Genomic DNA, 22519 nt, shown 5'->3' on the forward strand with positions numbered 1-22519 from the left:
CAGAAGCTTCTGGCTGCTGTGATAGCTCATGCAAGCCTGATAATGTCAGGCAGGACCTACTTTCCAGTCCACCAGCCTATTCAAAGCCCAAAGCACAGAGGTGAGGGATGCGGCTTTGTCAAGGCCCTCAGCATGGTTGCCCGGCTCGACCTGGCCCTGGGGTTCCTCTCGTAGATTCCTGAGTGGGAGCCATGAGTTTCCTCGGAGCCACGTTGCTGGCACCTGCCTGAGCCGGTGCCTGACGTCATGTACCTTGGGTGAAGCTCTCCCTTTCATACTGCTCTGGCGGTTGTTCGCAGACACTTTTCTGAATATAGGTCTTGCCTGAAATGTTCAGGAGCACCCACAGCTCAGATCCGTGGAGCTCCTTCATCAGGGCCAGAGCCTGAGCCTCCACTGAAGACAGTGTCACGGCTGCAGAACCATGAGGCTCCCCAGGCCCCCATAACTACTGTGTCCCAGGTGGACCTCCAGGGCCACCAGCCCATCTGAACCCAGGCCATGGGCAGCAGGAAACATCCTGCTTTTCTGAAAGCCTGAGAGTCTTGCTGCTCTCACTGACCCTGCACAGCCAAGCCTCAGGAATTGCTGCTTGGCTCCCCTGCAGGAAGCCCTAGCCTCACCTTTAGGACCCGCAGTCCAAGCACCGCAGTCTGCTGCTGTCTTCCCTCTGCTCCCTTCTTCAGACTGCCAACTGGAATTTAAGATGAACACAGGCAAAGGGAAGGAAAAATAAAATAAGACGAAAACAGAGAGGGAAGCAAACCATAAGAGACTCTTAACTCTAGGAAACAAACTGAGGGTTGCTGGAGGGGAGGGGGTGGGGGGATGGGGTAGTTGGGGAATGGACAGTAAGGTGGGCACTTGATGTGATGAGTACTTGGTGTTATTTATTTTTTTTAAGATTTTATTTATTTGTCAGAGAGAGGGAGAGAGAGAGAGAATGCACAAGCAGGGGGAGCGGCAGGCAGAGGGAGAAGCAGCCTCCCCGCTGAGCAAGGAGCCTGACATGGGACTCGATCCCAGGACCCCAGGATCATGACCTGAGCCGAAGGCAGACGCTTAACTGACTGAGCCACCCAGGCGTCCCCTAGCACTGAGTGTTATATGCAACCGATGAATCACTGAATTCTACCCCTGAAACTAATAATAAACTATATGTTAACTAAATTTAATTTAAATAAAAAATTTAAAAAGTGAAATGTAAAATATAAATCATCTCCATAGAAATTTTAAAATATAGGCTTATCAGTTTCTCAAAAAAAAAAAAAGTGCTGGAATTTGATTGGGATTGACTGACTCTCTGAGGACCTGAGGTAGGACAGCCCTACAGTGGGAGAGCAGAGCTGGAGGACCACAGTGCCTGACTTCCAGCTGCAGTAATCGGGACAGTGTGGTGCTCAGGTCAGGAGAGACAAGCAGTGCATGGTGGAACAGGAAAGAGTCCAGGTGGAGCCCCGTGCTGGCCATTAATTGAGGTTGTTTAAAAAAAAAAAACTCATTAAGGGAAAGGAAAAAGTCTTTTCAACCAAAGGTGCTGGAATAACTATAAAGTAATATAGAGAGGGAGGGAAGGAGGGAGGGAGGGCAGGTAGAACAGGAAAAGGTTGACCCTCTGTCTCACACCATACATACAGGTTACTTGAAGATAGGTTATAGATCTCAATGTAAAAAGCTATAAAGCTTCTAGAAGAAAGCATGGGAAAAAAAAATCTTGACCCTGGAGTTGGCAAACATGTTCTAGAGAGGTCAAAAAAAGGACTAACTATGAAAGGGAAAATAAGTGATAAATTGAATTTCATTAAAAATAAAAAATGTTCATTCCAAAGACAGTCTCAAGATAATAGCCACAAACTGGGATGTAAAACACATATCTGATAAAGTACTTGTATAAATAACAACCACAAATTAATCATAATTTATAAATATATAAAATAATGTAATTTATAAATATATAATATAATTTACAAATATATAAATAATATGTAAGTAACAACTGCAAACTAATTATAAAAATATAAATAACCCAATATAAAAGTGAGTGGAAGACTTTTTAAAAAGAAGATAGGTGAGGGCGCCTGGGTGGCTCAGTTGGTTAAGCGACTGCCTTCGGCTCATGTCATGATCCTGGAGTCCCTGGATCGAGTCCCGCATCGGGCTCCCTGCTCAGCGGGGAGTCTGCTTCTCCCTCTCCCACTCCCCGTTTGTGTTCCCTCTCTCGCTGTGTCTTTTCTCTGTCAAATAAATAAATAAATAAAAATCTTCAAAAAAAAATAAAAAAATAAAATAAAAAGAAGATAGGTGAATGACCAGTAGGCACAGGAAGAGATTTTCAAATCAGTCATCGGGGAAATAGAAATTAAAACCACAATGCAATATGACTACACGCTCACCGAAATGGTTAAAATTAAGAAGACTGACAATACCAAGTGGTAGAAGGATGTGGAGTAAATGCTGGTAAGAGAGCAAAATAATAAAACCACTTTGAAAAAGTTTGGCGGTTTCTTATAAAATTAAGAATACACTCTCCCCTTGATCCGGCAATTCTCCTCTTGGGTGTTTACTGAAGAAACATGTGTCCACAAAACAGCTTGTACATGAAGGTTCATAGCAGTTTTATTCATAATCACCTAAATCTCAAAACCACCCACAAATCTTTCAACAAGCAGATGGATAAACTAAGTGCGGCGTATCCATTCGATGGAGTACTACTCAGCAATAAAAAGAAATGAACTCTTCGTGCATGCTACAACATGGGGTGACTCTCAGAGATCTTAATCGGAGCAAACAGGCCAGACACAGCAAAGTAAATATTGCGTGACTCCATTTAGAAGGAGCTCAAAAACGGGGGCTGTGCGGAAGGCAGGACTCCAAAGATGCCCCCCCCCCGGGATTCCCGTTCCCTGATATGCAATCAGATACTGATCTAGGTACTGCTGCAGAGGGGCTTCGCGGGTGAAATGCACATTGCTAATCAGCTGACTTTACAATAGAGAGATTTTTCTGGACTATCTGGGGGATAATCTTCTGCCCTTGAGAGCAACAGAGAAAGGCAGAAGACTCCGAGAGACATGGAAGGAAAGTTCAGAGAGATTCGAAGTGGGAAGAGGACTTGACTGCCATTGCTGCCTTGAAGATGGAGGAAGGGGCCATGGGCCAAGGAACAAGGTGGTCTCTGGGGGTGCTGATGACGCTCAGCTGACAGCCCCCAAGGAGCTGAAGAGTCCATGCTATCGCCGCATGGACCTGAATCCTGTCACAATGGGAATGAGCCTGGAAGTGGGTGCTCTTCTAGAGCCTCCAGAAAGAAACACAGCCCTTTGCGACTCAGAGCAGCGAAGCCCGCAGAGCCCCAGGACTCTGGGCCACTATCTATGTGACCGTTCACTCCCCAGCAGCAGGAAACCACCACAGAGGCATTGGCTGGAAGGGGACACAACACCCTCCTGGGCGTGACAGACGCGGTCCAGCTCCGAACGGCAGCGGTGGTTACACATGTGCGTGCACTCGACCAGAGTCCTCAAACTGAGCACAGATCTGGGCATTCACTCTGCTGCGTGTGATACCACGAAATTTTTTTAAATTAAATAAAAGAATGTCAGAACATCCTTTCTGCAGCTTGTGAGTCTACCAAGGGTCAAGTCTCTCCCAAAATCAAATCCTGCATCTTTGCCACACCCCACCTTGCACAGTCTGTGCACAGGCCACCTTGCTCACGTGTGGACCTGCAGCCGTGCAGGGTTTGACCTTGCTGTTCTAATGACTGAGAATGCTGTCCTCCGAACAGCACAGGACTCTTACCTGTTTGAGTCTCTCACCTTATCAGGGAGCTATTTGGTGCCAGCATACTACAGCAGCACATAGTAAGCACCCCCTGAATGCCTGCTGGGTGCACACACAGGCCTCGTGGGCAAGGCCAGCCCCCTGGCCCATAGGCCTTACACAGCACAGCGGGCTTTGCACCTGCCTCCAGCTCTGTCCTGCTTCTCCTGGGCACGCTGCCTTCTCCACCAGGGGGCAGGCCCTGCTGCCCAGAATCCCAATCTTTACATCGTTATGATTGGACCGTTTTGTAGACATAGCATCCTGGCAGGATTTCACTGAATCTGAACAAGCAGAAAATATCCTGGGAGGCCACACAGCCTTTCTGTCTCAGTTGTGTGGACTGATGAACGTCCCATGGTGGTTGTCTGACTATGTCGGGGCTCAGCGGGGCCGGTCTTCCTCCAGAGCCCCCCAGCTCCCCAGGGAAGAACCTGGCTGCTTTGTGAAGCCTGGACCCCATAGCTGAGGTAGTCTCCATTGTTAGCATGTATATACACGCTGTGGGAGGCGAGCTAGCAGGCTTCCTAGTAGAATTGGATGGAAAGATCTAGAAGGATTTCTTTAGAAACCACAAATAATCAAGACTCTTCTTGGTGTCTACCAGACTCTCCCAGGTTGGCCAACCTCCACGAGACAGACAGTGATGTATTTCTCAGATCTTCAGGATTCGGTCTGATTTCAGTTTTAAAAAGCTGCCTCAGGAATTTTTAACTGAAACAGATTAACTGAATGAAGTGCATTTTTTTCTTAAATACCGTGCAGATCAAAGGCACAGAATGCAGAGTGAGGATGCACACTCAGGGTGGACAGTCCCCACGTTAGAAGGTGGCTGTCAATCTCAGCAGAGCACCCCTTAATTATCAGAACTGAATCTTTTATTTTAGCAGTTGACTTAACTATCTTTGACTTTATGAACATCAGTGTTCAGATTCCTTGTAAAATGTGATTTTAAGATTAAAGGCTGGGAGACCTGACTTGAGTTGATGAAGTTGCTTCAGCTGCTGCCTGAGTGAGTAGCTTGGGGGGCTTGGCTACAGAGAAGACCGAGTCACAAGGTAGCTCTACTTTCTGCACCACGAGGTTTTATGGGGACAGGTTTCCACCCCCACAGAAGCAGTGGTAGGAATGGTGTTGCTTAGACACCAGGGACCAAGGCAGGGTGGGTGACTGGGCACAGCCAGCCACGGAATTCATCTATTTGTCCTCTAAAACAAGTGATATTTTTACAAAATCCATCTCAGACTTTGAAATCAAAACATGTATTTTTAGAACTCCACCCGAGAGAGTATCACTTTGGTCCTCTAGGGTCAAACTCTGTGGGGCAGCCTTGCTGACCTCTTGTTTTATGAATGAGCCAAAGATCTCTGTATTGGCTCCAAAGCTGGTTGTTTCTTCCCTGCAGGCTGAGTCCCCTTCGCCCCAAACCTGCCAGCCCAAACTCAAAATTTTCACACATCCATTTGTTTTAAACATAGCCTACTTAAGCAGATTTTTTTTATACATTGAGAGCCTTCCTGCTTTGCATTCGCTGTGAATCTTCCCCCAGCATCTGCTGGCCATTGATAAGATAGAGCCTGTGGCTATGAGAGCTCAGGCTGCTGCTGCCCTTGGACTTCTCTGCCCCAGACTCCCCACAGTGCTGCTGAGTGACATCACCTGGACACAGAAGCCTCCCCTCTAACCCCCTCTCTCCTGGGAGTTCCCCTGCCCTCCTCCCCTTCTGAGTAGAAACACCCACGCGGTCTCTGGTACACAGCCTCCTCCTGTGAGAAACTTTCCACATGCAAGCATCACCCCATAAAGCTCCTGTGTGCCACTTCATGGCCATTTCTTTTCTTTTTTTTTTTTTTTTTTGATCAGCTCCCACCTCCCTGGAACCCCACCACATCTGTGTAATTTGTGGGGCAGAAACTGGTTTTGCAAGCCTCTGAGCCTTTGCATATGCTCTTCCCCTGCACTGACCTTCCTGTTCCTCTTCTGGGAACCTCCACACTTCATCCACAAATAATGGGGCACATGGTCCCCTCTGCAGACCCCCAGCTCTCCATACAGACTTCTCTTCTACCTCGGTCCACAGCAGGTGTTTGCATGCCTTTTTTACCTCTTGCTCTGTCAGCTCTTAAGAAACACACATCGGTCCTCATTCATATTTATATCATCAGCGCACATGGGTACCTACCTGAACTGGGAGCCCACACGTTGGATCCATGGCTTTCCTAAGGGTGCAGCATGGGAGCCGTCCCTGTCCTGTAGCTTTTGACTGTCCAGTTTAGATAGTCCTTCAGCTACTATGAAAATGGTTTATCACATCTTGTGATATCACTGTTTAGATGAATTGCATCCTGAGTGTAGAGAGCCCAAGCATTTGGAAATACTTAAAAGTTATGCTCTGTTTATAAGCTCCAGAACCTCATGCCTGACACTTACTATTCTTTGCATCCTCACGCACCCACCTCTGATCACATGGGTTAAATCGCAGGACATCAGGACTGAATGTCTGCTTTACAGACAGCCCTGGGAGGCGTGTGTGTAGAAAACCCCGTTCGCAGTCATATGAGGACTTGACATTTAATACACCATAGCCATGTTTTAAATTTATAAATATTTGAGCTATTTACACTGTATGTATAGAATTTAGACTTCCATCCAAGTTAAGCTCATTTTATTCCCTTGATCTGTGTGTCTGTTTTTGTGCCAGTACCACACTGTTTTGATTTGTAGTATATCTTGAAATCTGGGATTGTGATACCTCTAGCTTTGGTCTTCTTTTTCAAGACTGCTTTGGCTATTCAGGGTCTTTTGTGATTCTATACAAATTTTAGTATTATTTGTCCTAGTTCTGTGAAAAATGTTGGTATTTTGATAGGGATCACATTAAATCTGTAGATTGGGGAGCATGAACATTTCAACAATATTTGTTCTCCCATTCCATGAGCATGGAATATCTTTCCATTTGTTTATATCATCTTCAGTTACTTTCATCAGTGTTTTATAGTTTTCAGAGTACAGGTCTCTCACCTTCTTGGTTAAGTTCATTCCTAGGTACTTTATTATTTTTGGTGCAATTGTAAATGGGATTATTTTCTTAATTTCTCTTGTTGCTACTTTATTATCAGTACGTAGAAATACAACGGATCTCTCAATGTTAATTTTGTATCCTGTGACTTTACTGAATTCCTTTATCAGTCCTTGTAGTTTTTGGTGGAATCTTTAGAGTTTTCTATGTATAGTATCATGTCATCTGCAAATAGCAACAGTTTTACTTCTTCCCTATCAGTTTGGATGCCTATTTTTTTCTTGTCTGATTGCTATAGCTAGAACTTCTAGTATTATGTTGAATAAAAGTAGTGAGCGTGGACATCCTTTTCTTGTTCCTGATCTTACAGGGAAAGCTCCCAGTTTTTCACTGTTGAGTATAAAAATACCAATTTGAAAAGATACATGCATCCCTATGTTTATTGAAACATTATTTACAATAGCTAAGATATGGGAGTAACACAAGTACTCGTATCCATAGATGAATGGATAAAGAAGATGTGGCATGTATGTGTGTGTGTGTGTTTGTGTGTGTGTGTGTATGCCATAAAAAGGATGAGATCCTGCCATTTGTAACAAAATTAATGGAACTAGAGGGTATAATACTAAGTGAAGTAAGTCAGAGAAAGATAAATACCATATGATTTCACTCCTATGTGGCATTTAAGAAACAAAACAAATGAACGAACAAAGAAAAAAAGGCAAACAGAAAAAGACTCTTAAATACAGAGAACAAACTGGTGGTTGCCAGAGGGAAGGAGGGGGTACTGAAATAAAGGGGATTAAGAGTACATTTAATGAGATGAGCACTGAGAAATGCTTAGAATTGTTGAATCATTATATTGTACACCTGAAACTAATATAACACTGTATGTCGATTATACTTCAATTTTTTAAAAAGTTTAGTTCATTTTAAAAAAATTAACTGTCAGAGCTGAGGCTGATGGCTCCTGCCGAACAGCATCCACCCTCTGCATAGTCTCTCTGGTCTCTCTCCATACCCCTGCACTTCTGTGGTCCTTCTATCTTGGAGGAAAGAAACTGGACAAATAGGTATGAGTAATATTAAGGGTTAGATGACAATCACATAATAGTAACTGGCTGCAAAACTTCCTCCCCAGAGAGGGTATAGGGTGGACCAGTATAGCCTCGTCCTTCAGAATTCCTGCAGAATGTCTACTCTAGCCCCACCTACCTTTCCCAATTTTAATATGTTCATCCACATACACACAGATACATAATTTTGCATAATGGATCATAACATACATATCATTTGTTTCTAGAAAATCCTTTTTGCTTGTTTGCCCTGCCCCCTCCTTCTCCATTCTATGCATATCATCACCAACTACTAGAAACCCATATTAACAATCTTCCATATTTTTCTCCAAGCTCAAATAATCATCTGCAGATACATATGTAATATATATTAAACAGAGAGAGACAGACATATGTATATACATGTATGAACAGAGCCAAGCTCTATTAGGAACACCTAACACACTTTAGGTTTGCAAGTGAGATGCATTTTAATTTTAATACCGGCACTTAGAGTCTTGCACCGCCATTGGAAGGGTTGATGAAACAAAGGTCAGGGATGCCACAGAGAGAAGCAGGTGAGTTGGGAGTCACTGTCAACTTCAGGAATGTCAGAGGGGCCAGCTGCTGCTGTTGCTACCTACTGCACCAAGCACAGAGCAGCTCCTTTGTAGGCACTCTCCTAGAAGCAGCTGTGACTCACAAGCTACTGAGTATGGGGTTCACTGGAGCTGCCCACAGCTGGCCTTGGAGCATGATGGCTTCTCCTTCTTGCAGCCTTGCAAACCTTGCATGAGTGCTTCTCCTTTAGAACCTGGAGCCTATCAGGAAAGCAGTTCTGGGAATGTCACTGCAGGCTTCTGCCCTACTTTGCAGAGGAAAATGAAAAAGGGAGTGTAGAGAAGGCAGTGACTGAGTTGGCGGTGGACTCTCTAGCACTCTCCGTCCCTTTGCTCATATCCTCATCCATACATATCCTTGACCCATATTAACAAGCAACCACAATAACATCACATCCTGCCAGTTCCCCCATACAACTGAAGATGTGCTCACTTCTCACCACCTACAGGAGATACAAAGCCCCATACGTCCCAAACCCATCTTGAGTTGTGTTCGTTCCTCACCTGGTTGAGACCATGACCCATCTTTGGTAAACTATAACTTGAAGACTAAATTAGGAGCTTAATCACACCTAGCCTACTTTATGTTATGTGACAAGGAAGGAAGAAGGGCATGAGTTGATTCATATATACCTATAGATAAATAACAAAGCAAGGGAGAAAATATGCAAACCATGTCTTGAATCCTGCCCCTTGCATACTCCAGTTGGGGAGTTTGTAACACCTTCTTCCATGGCACCTGCCCTGCTCCCCTTGCCATCACCCAGTACCCAAACCTTCATTTCCAGACTCTGCACCTTTTGTTTATTAAATTAAATTAGCCAACATATGGTACATCATTAGTTTTTGATGTAGTATTCAGTGATTCATTATTTGCATATAACAGCCAGTGCTCATCAGATCATGTGCCCTCCTTGATGCCCATCACTCAGTTACCACATCCCCCCACCCCCCTCCCTTCTGCAACCCTCAATTTGTTTCCTGGAGTCCAGAGTCTTTTGCTTCTGCCATTGGCACATTTGGTCAATTCTCAGTTTAACATTTGTAAAATCTAATCCTATGCACTCTAGATTTCTCTTGGCAAAAACCTTAGAATTCTTTTGGTGTATATGGGACTTTATCCCAGGCCATCTTCCTAGTCATGAATCCGAAAACTTTTAAGAGACCTGGGTTTTAAGGTGAATTGGACGTCTCCCTGAAACACACCTGCTCAGAAGATGTCATTGCCAGGTCTTCAGACAATGGGTGGAGGGATACTAGTCTTGGTCAAGGGAGGAGGGGCTGCTTCTGCTGATCAGGAGGCTCTGGAAACTGGAGAGTCAAGGACCCCAGGTTAATCAGAACCCACGAAGTGTTCTCCAGTTTTCAAAGTCCAGTCTTTCCTGCTCATTGTCCTACTGCTGACTGTTTTTCCTACATGCTCCCCAGTGCAGTCAGGGGGGTTCACCCACCACAGTCCTTATACCCCATCTTTGCATCACAGTGTCAATTGATAACAGCTGTTGGCTTTTCTACAGCATCAGAGAACTCGTCTCATCTTTGTGTTTCTGCTTCCCTGGAACCATTTCCAATACCAAATTCTGTATCCATCAGCATTTGGTAAAGAAGACAGAAGTCATTCTAGGTATTCCAAGTAGGAAAGAGAACTAGATGTTTATAAACCAAAGAAAGCACATGAAATCAGAGAAGCTGTGCTCACAGTGGGAGGTTCACTGGTGCTCACTGGAAGTCCTTGCAGCCTCAGGAATCACAAGACACCCCCCGCCAACCCACCCCAGCAGCTGGATTGCCAAACAGATGCTTCTCAGGAGTTTGCCCCAAAGCCACAGCCAATCTCCATCTGCTTTCTGCTCAGGCATCTGCTTGCAACCTTCCATGGAAAACCAGCCTGTGCTCAGCCTTCCGGTCAATCTTGCATGAATGCTTATCATTGGAGGCTGTTGCCAGAACTCTACTGAGAAGGAAATTCCAGGAACATTCACTCACACTTCTCTCCTGGGATGAGCAAGGGTGTGCAAAGGCAGCGGGGGTGTGCAAAATTGACCTTGAATGCTAAGGCATGATGATGCTGGATGTGGACCAGGCAGAGCTGTGTTTGCTTTGTGTCACTAAAGGTGATTATGGTGCACACACTGTCATCATACTGTTTTTCTCACTCAAAACTACTTCACTGAAATCCCCTCAAATCAGTTGTATATGCAAATTCATTCTTTTAATGGCTGAGTAATCTTCCAGATGTGGATTACCGTAACTCAGCCAGCCATTTCCTGAGCAGTCCGCGAGATTCTAGACACCTGCCTTCACCTGTCCCTCTCCCTCCAGTCCAGCAATGAGGAGAACCCCCCTCTTCTCCATCTTCACTGTCACTGGGCCAGGCCATCTCATTTCTCATCTGTATTGCTACAGGTCCCTCCTAACGTTCTTTCTGCTTCCGGCTTCCCCAATTCTAATGCAGTTTCTGCTATTTAGCCAGAGTAATTTTTTAATGCAAATACTTTATTTTTCTATAAAAATTTGATCAAGCCCTACTCCTTTGGCAATGCTTCAGTGACTCATGTTTGCCCTTGGGATAAAGTCCAAACCCCAGCGCATACTTCACAAGACGCCTCAAGGAGCGCTCTGTCTCAACACCTCCATCTTCCCTCCTGCATCCTTCCCAAGCAGCCTCTCCTGGCTCCTCTTGGGCCTGTATTCATCTTAACTACCTTCAGTGCCTTAATGTACCACGTCATTTCACTTCCAGCTTTATTCATGTGCTGTCCTCTTCCCAGCCCACTCCCCCTGCTCCTCCTGTTCCTGAGTCTTTGCCAGAATAGCTTTCACACTTCTTTCAGGTCTCAGCCTAAATGAGAGCACCTTTGATCATCCTCCAAGTCCCAAGTTATATCCCATCTTGAGTGTCCTGTCAGATTCATGCCGAACACTTAGGTCTCAGTGTAGGCCTCTGTCCTCTCTCTTTTTTCTTTATTAGTTGGGGAGTTGCTGGCAGTAATCTGTCCAGATTCTTATTCAGGGCTTCTTCCCCCTCACTCAGGATTCTTAGCAATTGGCCTTTTCATGCTTGTTACTTCATGTTTGCAAGATGATTGCCACAGCTCCAGGTATCATGTCTGCAATTCCAGTCAGGAAGATCAGGGAATAACAGTACAGATCAGCTCTCCTCTTAAGTCTACAGTCCTTTAAGTCAGAAGTAAAAGTCTTTCAAATACCTCCCAACAGAGTTTGACCCAGATCTGAGCACTGAAGAATGACAACATCTAGGGATTTCATGAAGGAGGAAGAAGTGCTGTTAAAGGGAAAGGAGTAAAGCAGCCATTGAAATAAGAGGATGACTAGGGGAGTGCAATGTCTTAGAAGTAAGAGAATGACAGTCACCATGCTGTACATTAGATCCCTCCCTTTTCCTCCCCACAGAAAGAGTAAATCAAGAAGAGAGAGCTTTTCTGATGGGGGACAGAGAAATGACCTTGGATTTTTCTACATCAGGCTCGTCAGTACTCTTGAAAAGAGCTGCTTCGATAGAATATCCTGGGTCACAGGATAAATGCATTGTAATTTTAATGAATGCTGGGAAATTGTCTTGTGTGGGGGTTATATCATTCTGTACTTTTAGCAGCAGGTGGATGAGTGAGCCTGTTTACCAACAAACTTGGTAACCAGGTGGGGTTGCCAACTTTTGCATTCACCACTTTGATATGTGTAAAATGGTTTCTCGGTGTATTTGTTTCTTGGTTTGGGTTTTTTTTTTTTAAGATTTTTATTTATGTTTGCAAGAGAGAGAGCATGCGCAAGCACAAGTGGAGGGGATGGGCAGAGGGAGAGGCAGACTCCCCTCTGAGCAGGGAGCCCCATGCAGGACTCGATCCCAGGACTCTGGGATCATGACCTGAGGCGAAAGCAGACGCTTAAGCAACTGAGCCATCCAGGCATCCCAAGGCTATCTTTTGTGTGTGTATGTTAATTTTACACCCTGTGTTAGTCATTAGCACTGTTTAAGGACAATGTACCATAATCTGACTGCCCCCCTTGTGTGTGCATGGGAGAAGTGCCCATCCTGGCTCCTGTGGTTGGATGGGACCCTGTGCCTAGTTTGAGCCATGCGTTGTGAACAGTAGTGAGACGTCACTACTGGGCCAATGTATTTGATTGTTAATGGGAGATACTCCAGGGCTTTTTGTCCCTCTGTCAGACTGATAGTCAGTTTTTAAGACCAGCTGCTCTGTCCACCTGAATCCTGAAATGAGAAGGTATGACAGAGCTCAGCCAACCCATAGCCAACTCATGGCTTGAGCAAAAAGCAAGCCTTCGTTGTTATAGCCTCAAGAGTTTGGAGGCTGTTTGTTCCCACATTATAATCTATCCTGCTATTTATGGCATTCTCTTGTTAATAGTAAAGGTAGTGTGTTTATCTCAGTGTTTCATGGCAATTTCTGCTTTGTAAAGTTTCTACTTTTCTATTTAGTATGTATATATTCATACTTCTTATGTCTTCTGTTTTAATATGTATCTGAGATTTGTTCTAATCAGGTCTGATAAGACACACAGGCCTGGAAATCACTGTCAAGAAGGAGGAAGTTCCCTAGGAACAGGAGGCATGCCACGAGGGCCACACAGAGGAGTACCAGGTCAGTCAGGAAGCACAGGGAATGGGGGAAATATGAGCAAGAACCTTTAGTGTGGGTTCTGCAGGAAGGAACAGGTAAGGCAGGGTAAGCAGGATAAGCAGTTTTAGGATTGGCTAGTTTGAATTTTAGTAGGCTCCAGGCTGGAGAGGCTGTCCCAAGTTGTACCTGGCCCTGGGTGATCAGCAGACGGGAGCATTTGCCCTGAGTGTGAAAGCCTGATCATACATGGTTGGGGTGAGGGGTTTGGATTATCTGGTTTGCACATAAAAGGCACACTTGCAGGGAGGTAGTTTGTATCATGAAGAATCAGATAGCCCTGAGAAGGGCAGTCCCTCCTGGGTCAGCAAGACCTCAAAACTACAGAAAAGAAAGAGCATGATTAATACATCTCCATTATGATTTGAACCCTTTAGGGTTATGAAGTGGCCTTCCTCATCTTAAATAATGCTTTTTGGCCTGAATTTTACTTTGTTTGATGTAAGATCATGTCCTCTATATTGCTTTTTGTTTTTGTTGTTTTATCTTTGCCTGGTAAACCTGATACACCTCTGTCCTTCCCTGTTAGTTGCAACCTTTCTGAATCACTTTGCTCTCAATAGGTCTCTTATATACAGCAAATAGTTAGACTTTGCTTCATGAAATAATATGAAAATCCTCTTATTTAAATAGTTGCATCAAGTCTGTCTAAAGGTATTGACCTCTGACAGATATGGTGGTTCTTAGTTCCATCATATTTTCTATTTTTATGTATAAGTATTTCAAATGTCTTTCAATATATTTTACTAGCTTTTTATTTAAAAATATATTTCTGATATTTAGAAAAGTTGCATTTTTTATCTAGTGATTTACTTTTTAAAGTTCTACCTTTATGTAACATCCCATTTCCTTTTTTTCTTTAGACAATATTTGTTCTTATGATCTGCCTCAATAAAATTAGCTTGTATCTCCTTCCTCCTCCCTCCTCTTTTTCTGTCTCTTCCCATCCAATTTAATCATTAGTATATCTTTTCTCTGGTTTTTGGCATTCACCTCTGTACTATTAAAAATGTTTACGTATTTGTATTTGATCTTTCAACTCTAAATATTATTTTGTGCTCCCATGTAGCCTATCTGAGGCAACTGTCAGTTGATTCTACTTTCTGCCTTCTACCACTCTGTTGATTGTACCATTTTTGCTTAGGAGTCTATTAACTTTCTCCTCTTGCGCTTGTATCTGTACCTTTGCTTTTTCATAGATATACAGTTAAATAAATTTACTGCTGCCTGTCTCTTTGCCAACCCCCCATTCATCTTTTGATTACCTGGAACGCATCTTCTAGTAGTTTTCTCAAGGAAGATCCACTTGAGTAATATTTCCTGGACTCGTACATGTTTAAAATGGTTTGTCTGCAGCCTTTATACATGCAAGGATAGCCTCGATGGGCATAAAGATTTTTTAGCCCACACTTCTTTCTCTCTTTCAGTATCTTGTAGATGTGACCCCACTGACTTCAGGCATTGAATGTGGCTGCCAAGAAGTATGTTTTGCTTAAATATTTTTGCTTAAATATTCAAAGAATTCTCTTTATCTTTAAGACACAATAATTTTATAAGGATCTATCTTGGTATTGATTAAACTAAGACAACTTCATTTTATGCAGTGTGCCCTTTCAATATATAGAATCAAATCTTTGTATCAGAAGTTTGCTTTGTTAAAATAGTTTTTAAATTCTTTTTTCTTTTCCATTATTTTAGATTTCATATTTTAGGCTCCAGTTATGTGTATGTTGTATGTCTTTCCCTATATTCTATATTTACCATTTCTCTGTAAGCTTTTATTTTTTGTTTCACTTTTTCCACTTTGCTTTTCATTTTTTTGTAAAGATTGATTGATTTTATTTTTTTCTCCTTTTGTTTTATTATGTTATGTTAATCACCATACATCATTAGTTTTTTTTATGTTATGTTAATCACCATACATTACATCATTAGTTTTTGATGTAGTGTTCCATGATTCATTGTTTGGGTATAACACCCAGTGCTCCATTCAGTACGTGCCCTCTTTAATACCCATCACCAGGCTAACCCATTGCCCCACCCCCTCCCCTCTAGAACCCTCAGTTTGTTTCTCAGAGTCCTGATTGATTGATTTTAGAGAAAGAGAGCACAAGTATGGGGAGGGCCAGAGGGAGAGGGAGAGAATCCTCAAGCAGACTGTGTGTGTGAAGCCCCACATGGGACTCGATCCCATGACCCTGAGATCATGACCTGACCCAAAATCAAGAGTCGGCCACTTAACCAACTGAGCCAACCCTATTTTTCATTTTTATGGTCCTGTCTGTGGTCTTTTTCTTTGCTCCCTTATAATTTAACTTCATTTCAGAAAGGATTTTTGACTCTTTTTTGCTTCTCCCCCTGAGTTTAGTCAGTTCCTGTTTCACATCTTCCTTTGAGCTTATGTGTCTCTGCTTTATAGTTTCCCTGAATTAATGTGATACTTTTGTGCTAAATTAAAGCAGCATACACCTCACTGAGAGCCAAAATGCATATGTTAAATTTAACTTGAGCTCTGACCTCATTTGATGTTCCTCTTAAGAGTAAATCAAATGAATTAGAAGTTTAAAGCACAGAATATTTCATTGGTAAACTATACAAGAGGTTTTGGTACTTACCACAAAACCTGTGCTTGTTAGGAATCCGAAAACCTACTGTATTGTGATAAGCACAAATTGAGGCATAGCCAAAAAGAAAAAAATTAACAGGTAGCTTCCTTATTCCCTGGGTTGAGGTCTTCTTTTATATAGTCATACTGTTTTGCTGCCTGGAGGAAATATTGCCAGAAGAAGAAACAAAGTAAGCACAGAGAGATAGAACAACAGAAACATATTTTGAAGATCTCAGGTTGGCTAAAGGAGAAAAATGAGTATTTCTAGCTGTGTGAATTGCAATCTCAAATAAATCAGCATTCTGTGCAGAAAGAATTAGAGGAGACTAGAAATTGGATAGTCAACTAGCTTCTGCCAGAGTTAGATATTTGGCCTTGAAGCTTAGGGTACAAATTATAACCAGATTTAATATTATTCACATAGAGATGGTCTTAATCTTCAAAAAGAGGATATAAATTAAGAGAAGAAAAGAAAGAATAAAAATGGGGGGAACCCAGGTGTTTTAAGGGCAAGAAAAGGCAAGCAGCCAGAAAAGGGGACATGGAGTATTCAGAGTGTAGGATAAAAAGGACTGTTAAATGTCCCTGTCCTAGTGAAGCCTTCTGCTGTTTTCTCATGGGCCTGATGGCCTGCTGTGTTTCAGAGATGGACTTAGTGACACCTGAATAAGAATTTCACATGGATCAGGTAAGTGCGTGGGGAAGAGAGTTAAGGACCCAGCAGCTGAAAACATTGGCAAGAGTGGGGATGGAGAGTGAGGGATGCAAGAGAAGAAGACAAGGGTCATGATGGATGGGCAAGGCAGGGAAGAGGTCTGAAAGGTAGTCTATAACCATAAGTGGTGATGCCCTAAACAAGACCAGGTTCGAGGGAACTATAGCCTCAAAAGCTTGGGTTTTAATCAAACAGACTTGGATTTGAATCTCAGTTGCCACTGACTAACTGGATTTCAATCACAAGTGATAGAAGTTAGATATAGCAGAAATTTGTAATGAATGATCCTAACACTAAGGACCATGTGCTAAGAACTTTACAGACATTACCTCCTAGTCTCACTTAACCTTCCTAAGAATTCCCATTAGATGGATTTTAGTCTCCCCAGTTGTACAGAAAAGTAATCTGAGGTTTCGCATGGTAAAATGCCATGTTCACTGTCACAGAAATAGCTACAAGGTGGAGCCAGGGCTGGACCCAGGCCCCAAAGCCTGTGTTCCTGACTGTTCCATTGGACCAATTCCTTCCTTGAAATGAGTGTCCTGGCTTCAGGGACACACACAGCCCATGGCCACCATGATCACTCAGCCTATCGATTCCATCTGGGCTTTGGCCCATCCATTGTGGTGGTGAGGTCATGGTGGGCCTCTGGGCCCTTCCTGCTCATCCTGACTCTGGGTGACATTAGTTAGGACTCTTGGAGACTTGGAACGGAAAAGAAGAAAGGGGAGCTTGATGCATGTGATCTCTGACCACCAAACCCTACTTCCAGGCCACCAGGGACCCACCCCATCCCTATCCCCTAGATTTCCTGTATTTAGATACAACCTGTACAACCCACCGATGCCAAGCTAACTACTGAGGCCTCCCTGGTCCACGTGTCTATAAATCACCATTTACAATCCTGGTTTTCCTGAGCTGCCATCTGGGGAATTGTACAGAGTGGGAAGCATATCTTGAGGGGCTCTGACTCTCTAAACGATTGATGAATGTGTCTGTCGTCTGCCTTGTTTTCTTCCCACATCAGCAATCTTTCCACGTGCATGGACACTGAAGTACTGACTCCTTGAGGAATTCTTTAAAATCTTTGAAGGGAGCATGTGGGAGCTAGGCTTTTGTGGACAGTGCCGCCGCCCCTCCTCCTTCCATTTTCATTCTCACTTAACATTGATTGAATCTCTGTGACGAGGTGCAGCACAATTAGAACCAGGATGCTCACTGGTTAAGAATACAGGTCGGGGGGCGCCTGGGTGGCTCAGTTGGTTGAGCGACTGCGTTCGGCTCAGGTCATGATCCTGGAGTCCCGGGATCGAATCCCGCATCGGGCTCCCTGCTCAGCGGGGAGTCTGCTTCTCCCTCTGACCCTCCCCCATCTCATGCTCTCTCTCTCATTCTCTCTCTCTCAAATAAATAAATAAAATCTTAAAAAAAAAAAAAGAATACAGGTCAGGTGCATAGCTAAGTGAGCGTGAGTATGAGGCAGCAATAGGAGAATGCAGAGGAGGCATGAGCAAGCCAGAAGATCAGCAGTGAGAAGTCACTGGGGAGAAAAGCAGAATGTACGGTCCTTCACCGATGGTGGGACACCTGCCTTGTCAGTGTGGTCTCAGTTGATCCTCTAACAGATGCATGCAATGGGAACACACACTTGTCCTGCAGGATGAGGCTGCAGCCTGGCCTACTGGAGCTACACATAACTCGAGGCCTGCTCTCCCACTTGGGCCCAAATGCCTTGTAGTGGGAACCGTGGATGGGGGGCTCTGGGAAGGGTAGGGAACAGGCAGAAGCAGCAGGAAAGACTCTTTCCACTGGGCGGAAGAAGCACAGTAGGGCGGGAGTGGGCTGGCTCCCCATAACAGTGCCCCGCAAGCAGGATTAGGGTCCACGGCCCTGCCAGGACCAGATTTTGTGTGCAGGGCAGCCCTGCATGGGAGATGCAGCTCAGCGGGAAAAAAACAGATTGGAGGGCCCACATTCAAACACCGTGATATATCAAATGAGGAACTGCGGGTAAATGCTGTAATCAGACTACGCGTCACTTTCTATTTGTGAAATGGCAGAATAGTTTCTGTGTCCTGTTGGGGCCTGGGGAGGATGACACCCCTGGCTGCACCTGGAGCTCCTCAGGGGCTCCACATGCGCTGCTTCCCTGCTCTCCCATCCCTCTTCACAACCAGAATTCGTCATGCTGATGTTACTGCTAATACACACATCCATGCTGGAATGTCTGCATTTTGTGATAGGAACTGGCATCAGGAATGCTCCTCCTCCACCTCTCCTCTCCTTGACCTTCCTCCTCCATGCAGGTTTGACCCTCCCTTGGGCATTTGCCCCCTACCAGCCATGCCTTAGAGCAGGGTGCCCACTCAGGTCATCACCCCTGCTAAGGCATAATTTCCCTGAAGGCAGGGACTTATCTTTGTCTTCTTGGAACATTAATGCTCCTTTGATAGTCACTACAACTAGACTTGAAAATGCCAGGTTTTGGTCATGTAGGTAGGATGTGTACACTGTGACTGTTAGTCCCGTGTAAGAGCGAGAGTGTGTTCTGACATTTCTGCTTCAGTTTCCTTTCCCAAAACCAGCCCTGTCATGGCCAGTACCCCAGCCCCATGGCCTCGACCGCCACCCTCCACTTTTGCTACTAACAATAGTCAGCTGCATTACACCAATACCCCGTTTATTATCACTTACAAAAACACCAGCTCCTGCTGTTTTTTTTCTGCTGTGTGACCCAGATAGATTAGTTTGCTTTTCTTACCCACTAAGATGGTACAAAGATGCAACTATTGCATCTTTGTTAGCTGACTATGGAGAAAAAAAAACATGTGATTAAATTACCAAGGGCCATATGATGATTGATAGTATCAATTCTGCACTAGAAGTGGAAGGGGAAAAAAAAAGGATGTCCCAATATTATTTTATACGCTCAAAGCCTCATGATACTGTATATACAACATAATTCGGCATATAATTAGGTCAATACGGTTAATACCTGCACTTCGAAGTTAACCGGGAAAGGATAAGATTTTATTTGCTCTTTAAAATGAAAGCTAGGCTAAAAAAAATAAATAAAATCTTAAAAAAAAATAAATAAATAAAATTAAAAAATAAATAAAATAAAATAAAATGAAAGCTAGGCTTTTAATTCTTTGTCTGTAAAAAGCTCATGATGCCTGATGAATCGAATGTAGTGTGCAATGCCTCCGTGGGTCCATCAGAAGGCCATTGACTCAGACTCAGAATTAGAGCCCCACAGAGCTCCAGCCCCCACAACAGCTCCCCCTAGGGTTGCAAAGAGTCCCCTTCAACACCCGGCACCCATCTCCGTGCGCAGGGGCCCTGCTTAGAGTTGTCCCAGGCCAGGACCCCAGTCCCGGCTTGCATCTCCCCCAGTTCAAGGTCAGAGATCTGAAGTCTGCCTCCCACTGAGGCTTTACACAGAGAATACGTCCCAAGCTTCTGCTTTTCCCGTATTAAGCTTAAAAAGAGAAGTAAAACTGGAAGCAAAAGCCTAAAGAAAATTTGGGGATTCTTTTTATTGATTCTTTTAATTTAGTTTATATTTTGCTTCTCTCAGAGAGTAAGCTCTACAGCTTAATTTTTCAGAGGGGTGGAGGAAGGCATGATAATTAGGAATAGAATGTTTTGACATGTGTGTGCATGAATCTAAAGGCGATGAGAGTAAATAGAGTCACGTATTTCAGATGGACGTCAGTCGCAGGTGTGAACTTCTACTTACACATCAGGCCACTTTACCCCTCTGAAAAAAACGAGCATTGCTGGTGGAAAGTTCATTCGTCAACGTGCTGATGAGGAACCCTTCTTGCAGTTTTTTTTCCTACAGTGAGATCCTTAATATTGTCATTTCTTGGCCATAGGCAAAAACTGGGACCTGACTGCCGCTCTGAGTGACTATGAGCAGCTCCGACAAGTGCACACAGCCAACCTGCCGCATGTGTTCAACGAGGGCAGGTGCCCCAAGCAGCCAGAGCGAGAGCCGCCCCAGCCCAGCCACAAGGTGGAGCGGCCCTGCCTGCAGAGACAGGACGACATTGCCCAAGGTACCTGGTGAGGGGCTGAGGCCAGGAACAGCTTCCCCAGAGTGCCATGGCTTGCATGGGGTAGCGGGGTGGGGGGCGTGGAGGGTGCAAAGAACGGCAAGGTCATCACCCACCTCTCCTGGGCTGCGGACACATCGGGCTCTCCACGCACATCAAGCTGAAACGTGCACTGCAGCTTCCATTTCCGGCTCCTCCCTCTGCCTCCAAAAAGCAGGAGGAGGAGTCCAGTTCCCCCAGGACCCCACGTGATTAAAGGCCAGCTCTCCTCCTGGAGCCCTGGTCTCTCCAAGCCAAACACCTCTAGTCCCTTCACTTACTTCCCACCGGGTCCCCAGATCTGTTCACCATCAGCTCACTGCCCCGCGGGCTCCATTTTCTCTATTCTTTTTCTTAATTACAGAAGTCAGATGTGTTTATCGTGATGAAAGAAACAGTACAAAGATACATAGAGAGAACTTCAGCGTTTTCTTCCCCACCCATCCTAGATCTCACTGATGTAATAACCAACGATTACATCCTCGTCTGTCTCCTCCTTGCTTTCCCTGGGCTCTTTCAAAATGCATCAGGGTCAAATGCATATAATGCTTCTCAGAGCACTTGTTTCACTGAACAGTAAATCACGAGTAGAGGCTCAATATTTTATTCCACAGCCTACAATGATTTTTAAACCACTCCTGTATTAATGGTTATTCTGGTTTTTCTTGGGTTTTTTTGTTTCGCTTGTTTTCGATACCACTAGCAAGGCTAAAATAAACAACTGTATGCCTGTGATCTTAGATACTAGTGCTTTTATTTCTCTAGGTCAGTGTTCCCAAAGTGGATTTGCTGTGCGGGTACCTGTGTATGTTTAATTCAATAACTTCAGGACTTTTTTCCCAGACGTATTTCTGCTTGCAATGTGTGAAATGAGGTATCTCCCTCCACTCTTGCCAGCACTGGACGTTTTTGTAACGGCTTTACATTGCTTTTCTGCTGTGAAGGGTGGAAAAGGGTGTCTTGTTTTAACTTTCATCTTGTCATTTGTTTGTTAGCCAGTTGGATTTCCCCTTCTGCAACATGCCTGTTCCCATACTTTGCCCATTTTTCTATTGATTTGTTTTCAGTTTTCTGATCAACGTGTAGCATCCTCTGTGATTAAGACTAGGAACATATATTTTTATATGTGTATGTCTTTCCCGGTATATCATTTGCTTTATGACTTTGTTTACAGAATATTCTGCCACACAAAATGTTTATATCACTGTGCATTCATGGCTGAGAGGTGTCCTCTTTCGCTTTAGAAGGCCTCCTGGAGTAGTTACTGAAATATGTTCCTATATTCTTTTAAAATTTTGTTCTTAGGTCTTTTGATTGATTTGAAATTTTTATAAGTAATAAGGAAGAATCTAGTCTTGCTTTCTTCTGGATCAAGAGTGAGTTACTCTAGCACATTTATTGAATAAAACATTCCTTACCCACTGAACTAAAATGCCAATGTTGCCATATATTAAATTCCCAAATATATTTGGATCTGTTTCCAGACTCTGTCAATCCGTGCGGTCACCCATCCTGTTACCTTAACTCTGGTAGTTCGTGTGCTATACTTTCTGTTAAGGCAACTCCTTTCACTGATAGTCTTTTCCAAAAGTTTTTCGCTATTTTTGGAGGTTTTATTCTGCCGTATAAAACTTAAGCTTGGAATTCTGGTTGGAATTGGATTGAATTTTTATTTTAAGAATAATTGGCATATTGTAATATTGTTTTCCCACTCAAGAACATTAAATATGCCTCTCCATTTAGTCAGATTCTAAGATTTTAGACATGGAGAAAAGTGACTTACTTTTTCCATATTTATGTTTTATGCAGTAATTTACAGAAATTCTCTTATAATATTAATCATTTTTTCTAAGAGAATATCTTGGGTTTTCTAAATATGTGTGTATATATGGCTGCCCCTACTGTTTTTGACTGGCAGC

General features: G+C 43.7%; 1 protein-coding gene across 1 annotated transcript in view; it reads left to right on the forward strand.

Moving 5' to 3' along the window:
• OTUD7A (OTU deubiquitinase 7A) overlaps window positions 1-22519 on the forward strand; it is a 156391-nt gene that overhangs the window by 44708 nt on the left and 89164 nt on the right. Inside the window, exon 2 of the mRNA XM_035024320.1 lies at window positions 20382-20564. Coding sequence (XP_034880211.1) covers window positions 20382-20564 — 183 coding nt within the window. The remainder of the gene's footprint in view (window positions 1-20381; window positions 20565-22519) is intronic.

Source organism: Mirounga leonina, unplaced genomic scaffold, assembly GCF_011800145.1.
Source record: "Mirounga leonina isolate KUSES-001 unplaced genomic scaffold, KU_Mleo_1.0 Mir_178, whole genome shotgun sequence".
NCBI lineage: Eukaryota > Metazoa > Chordata > Mammalia > Carnivora > Phocidae > Mirounga > Mirounga leonina.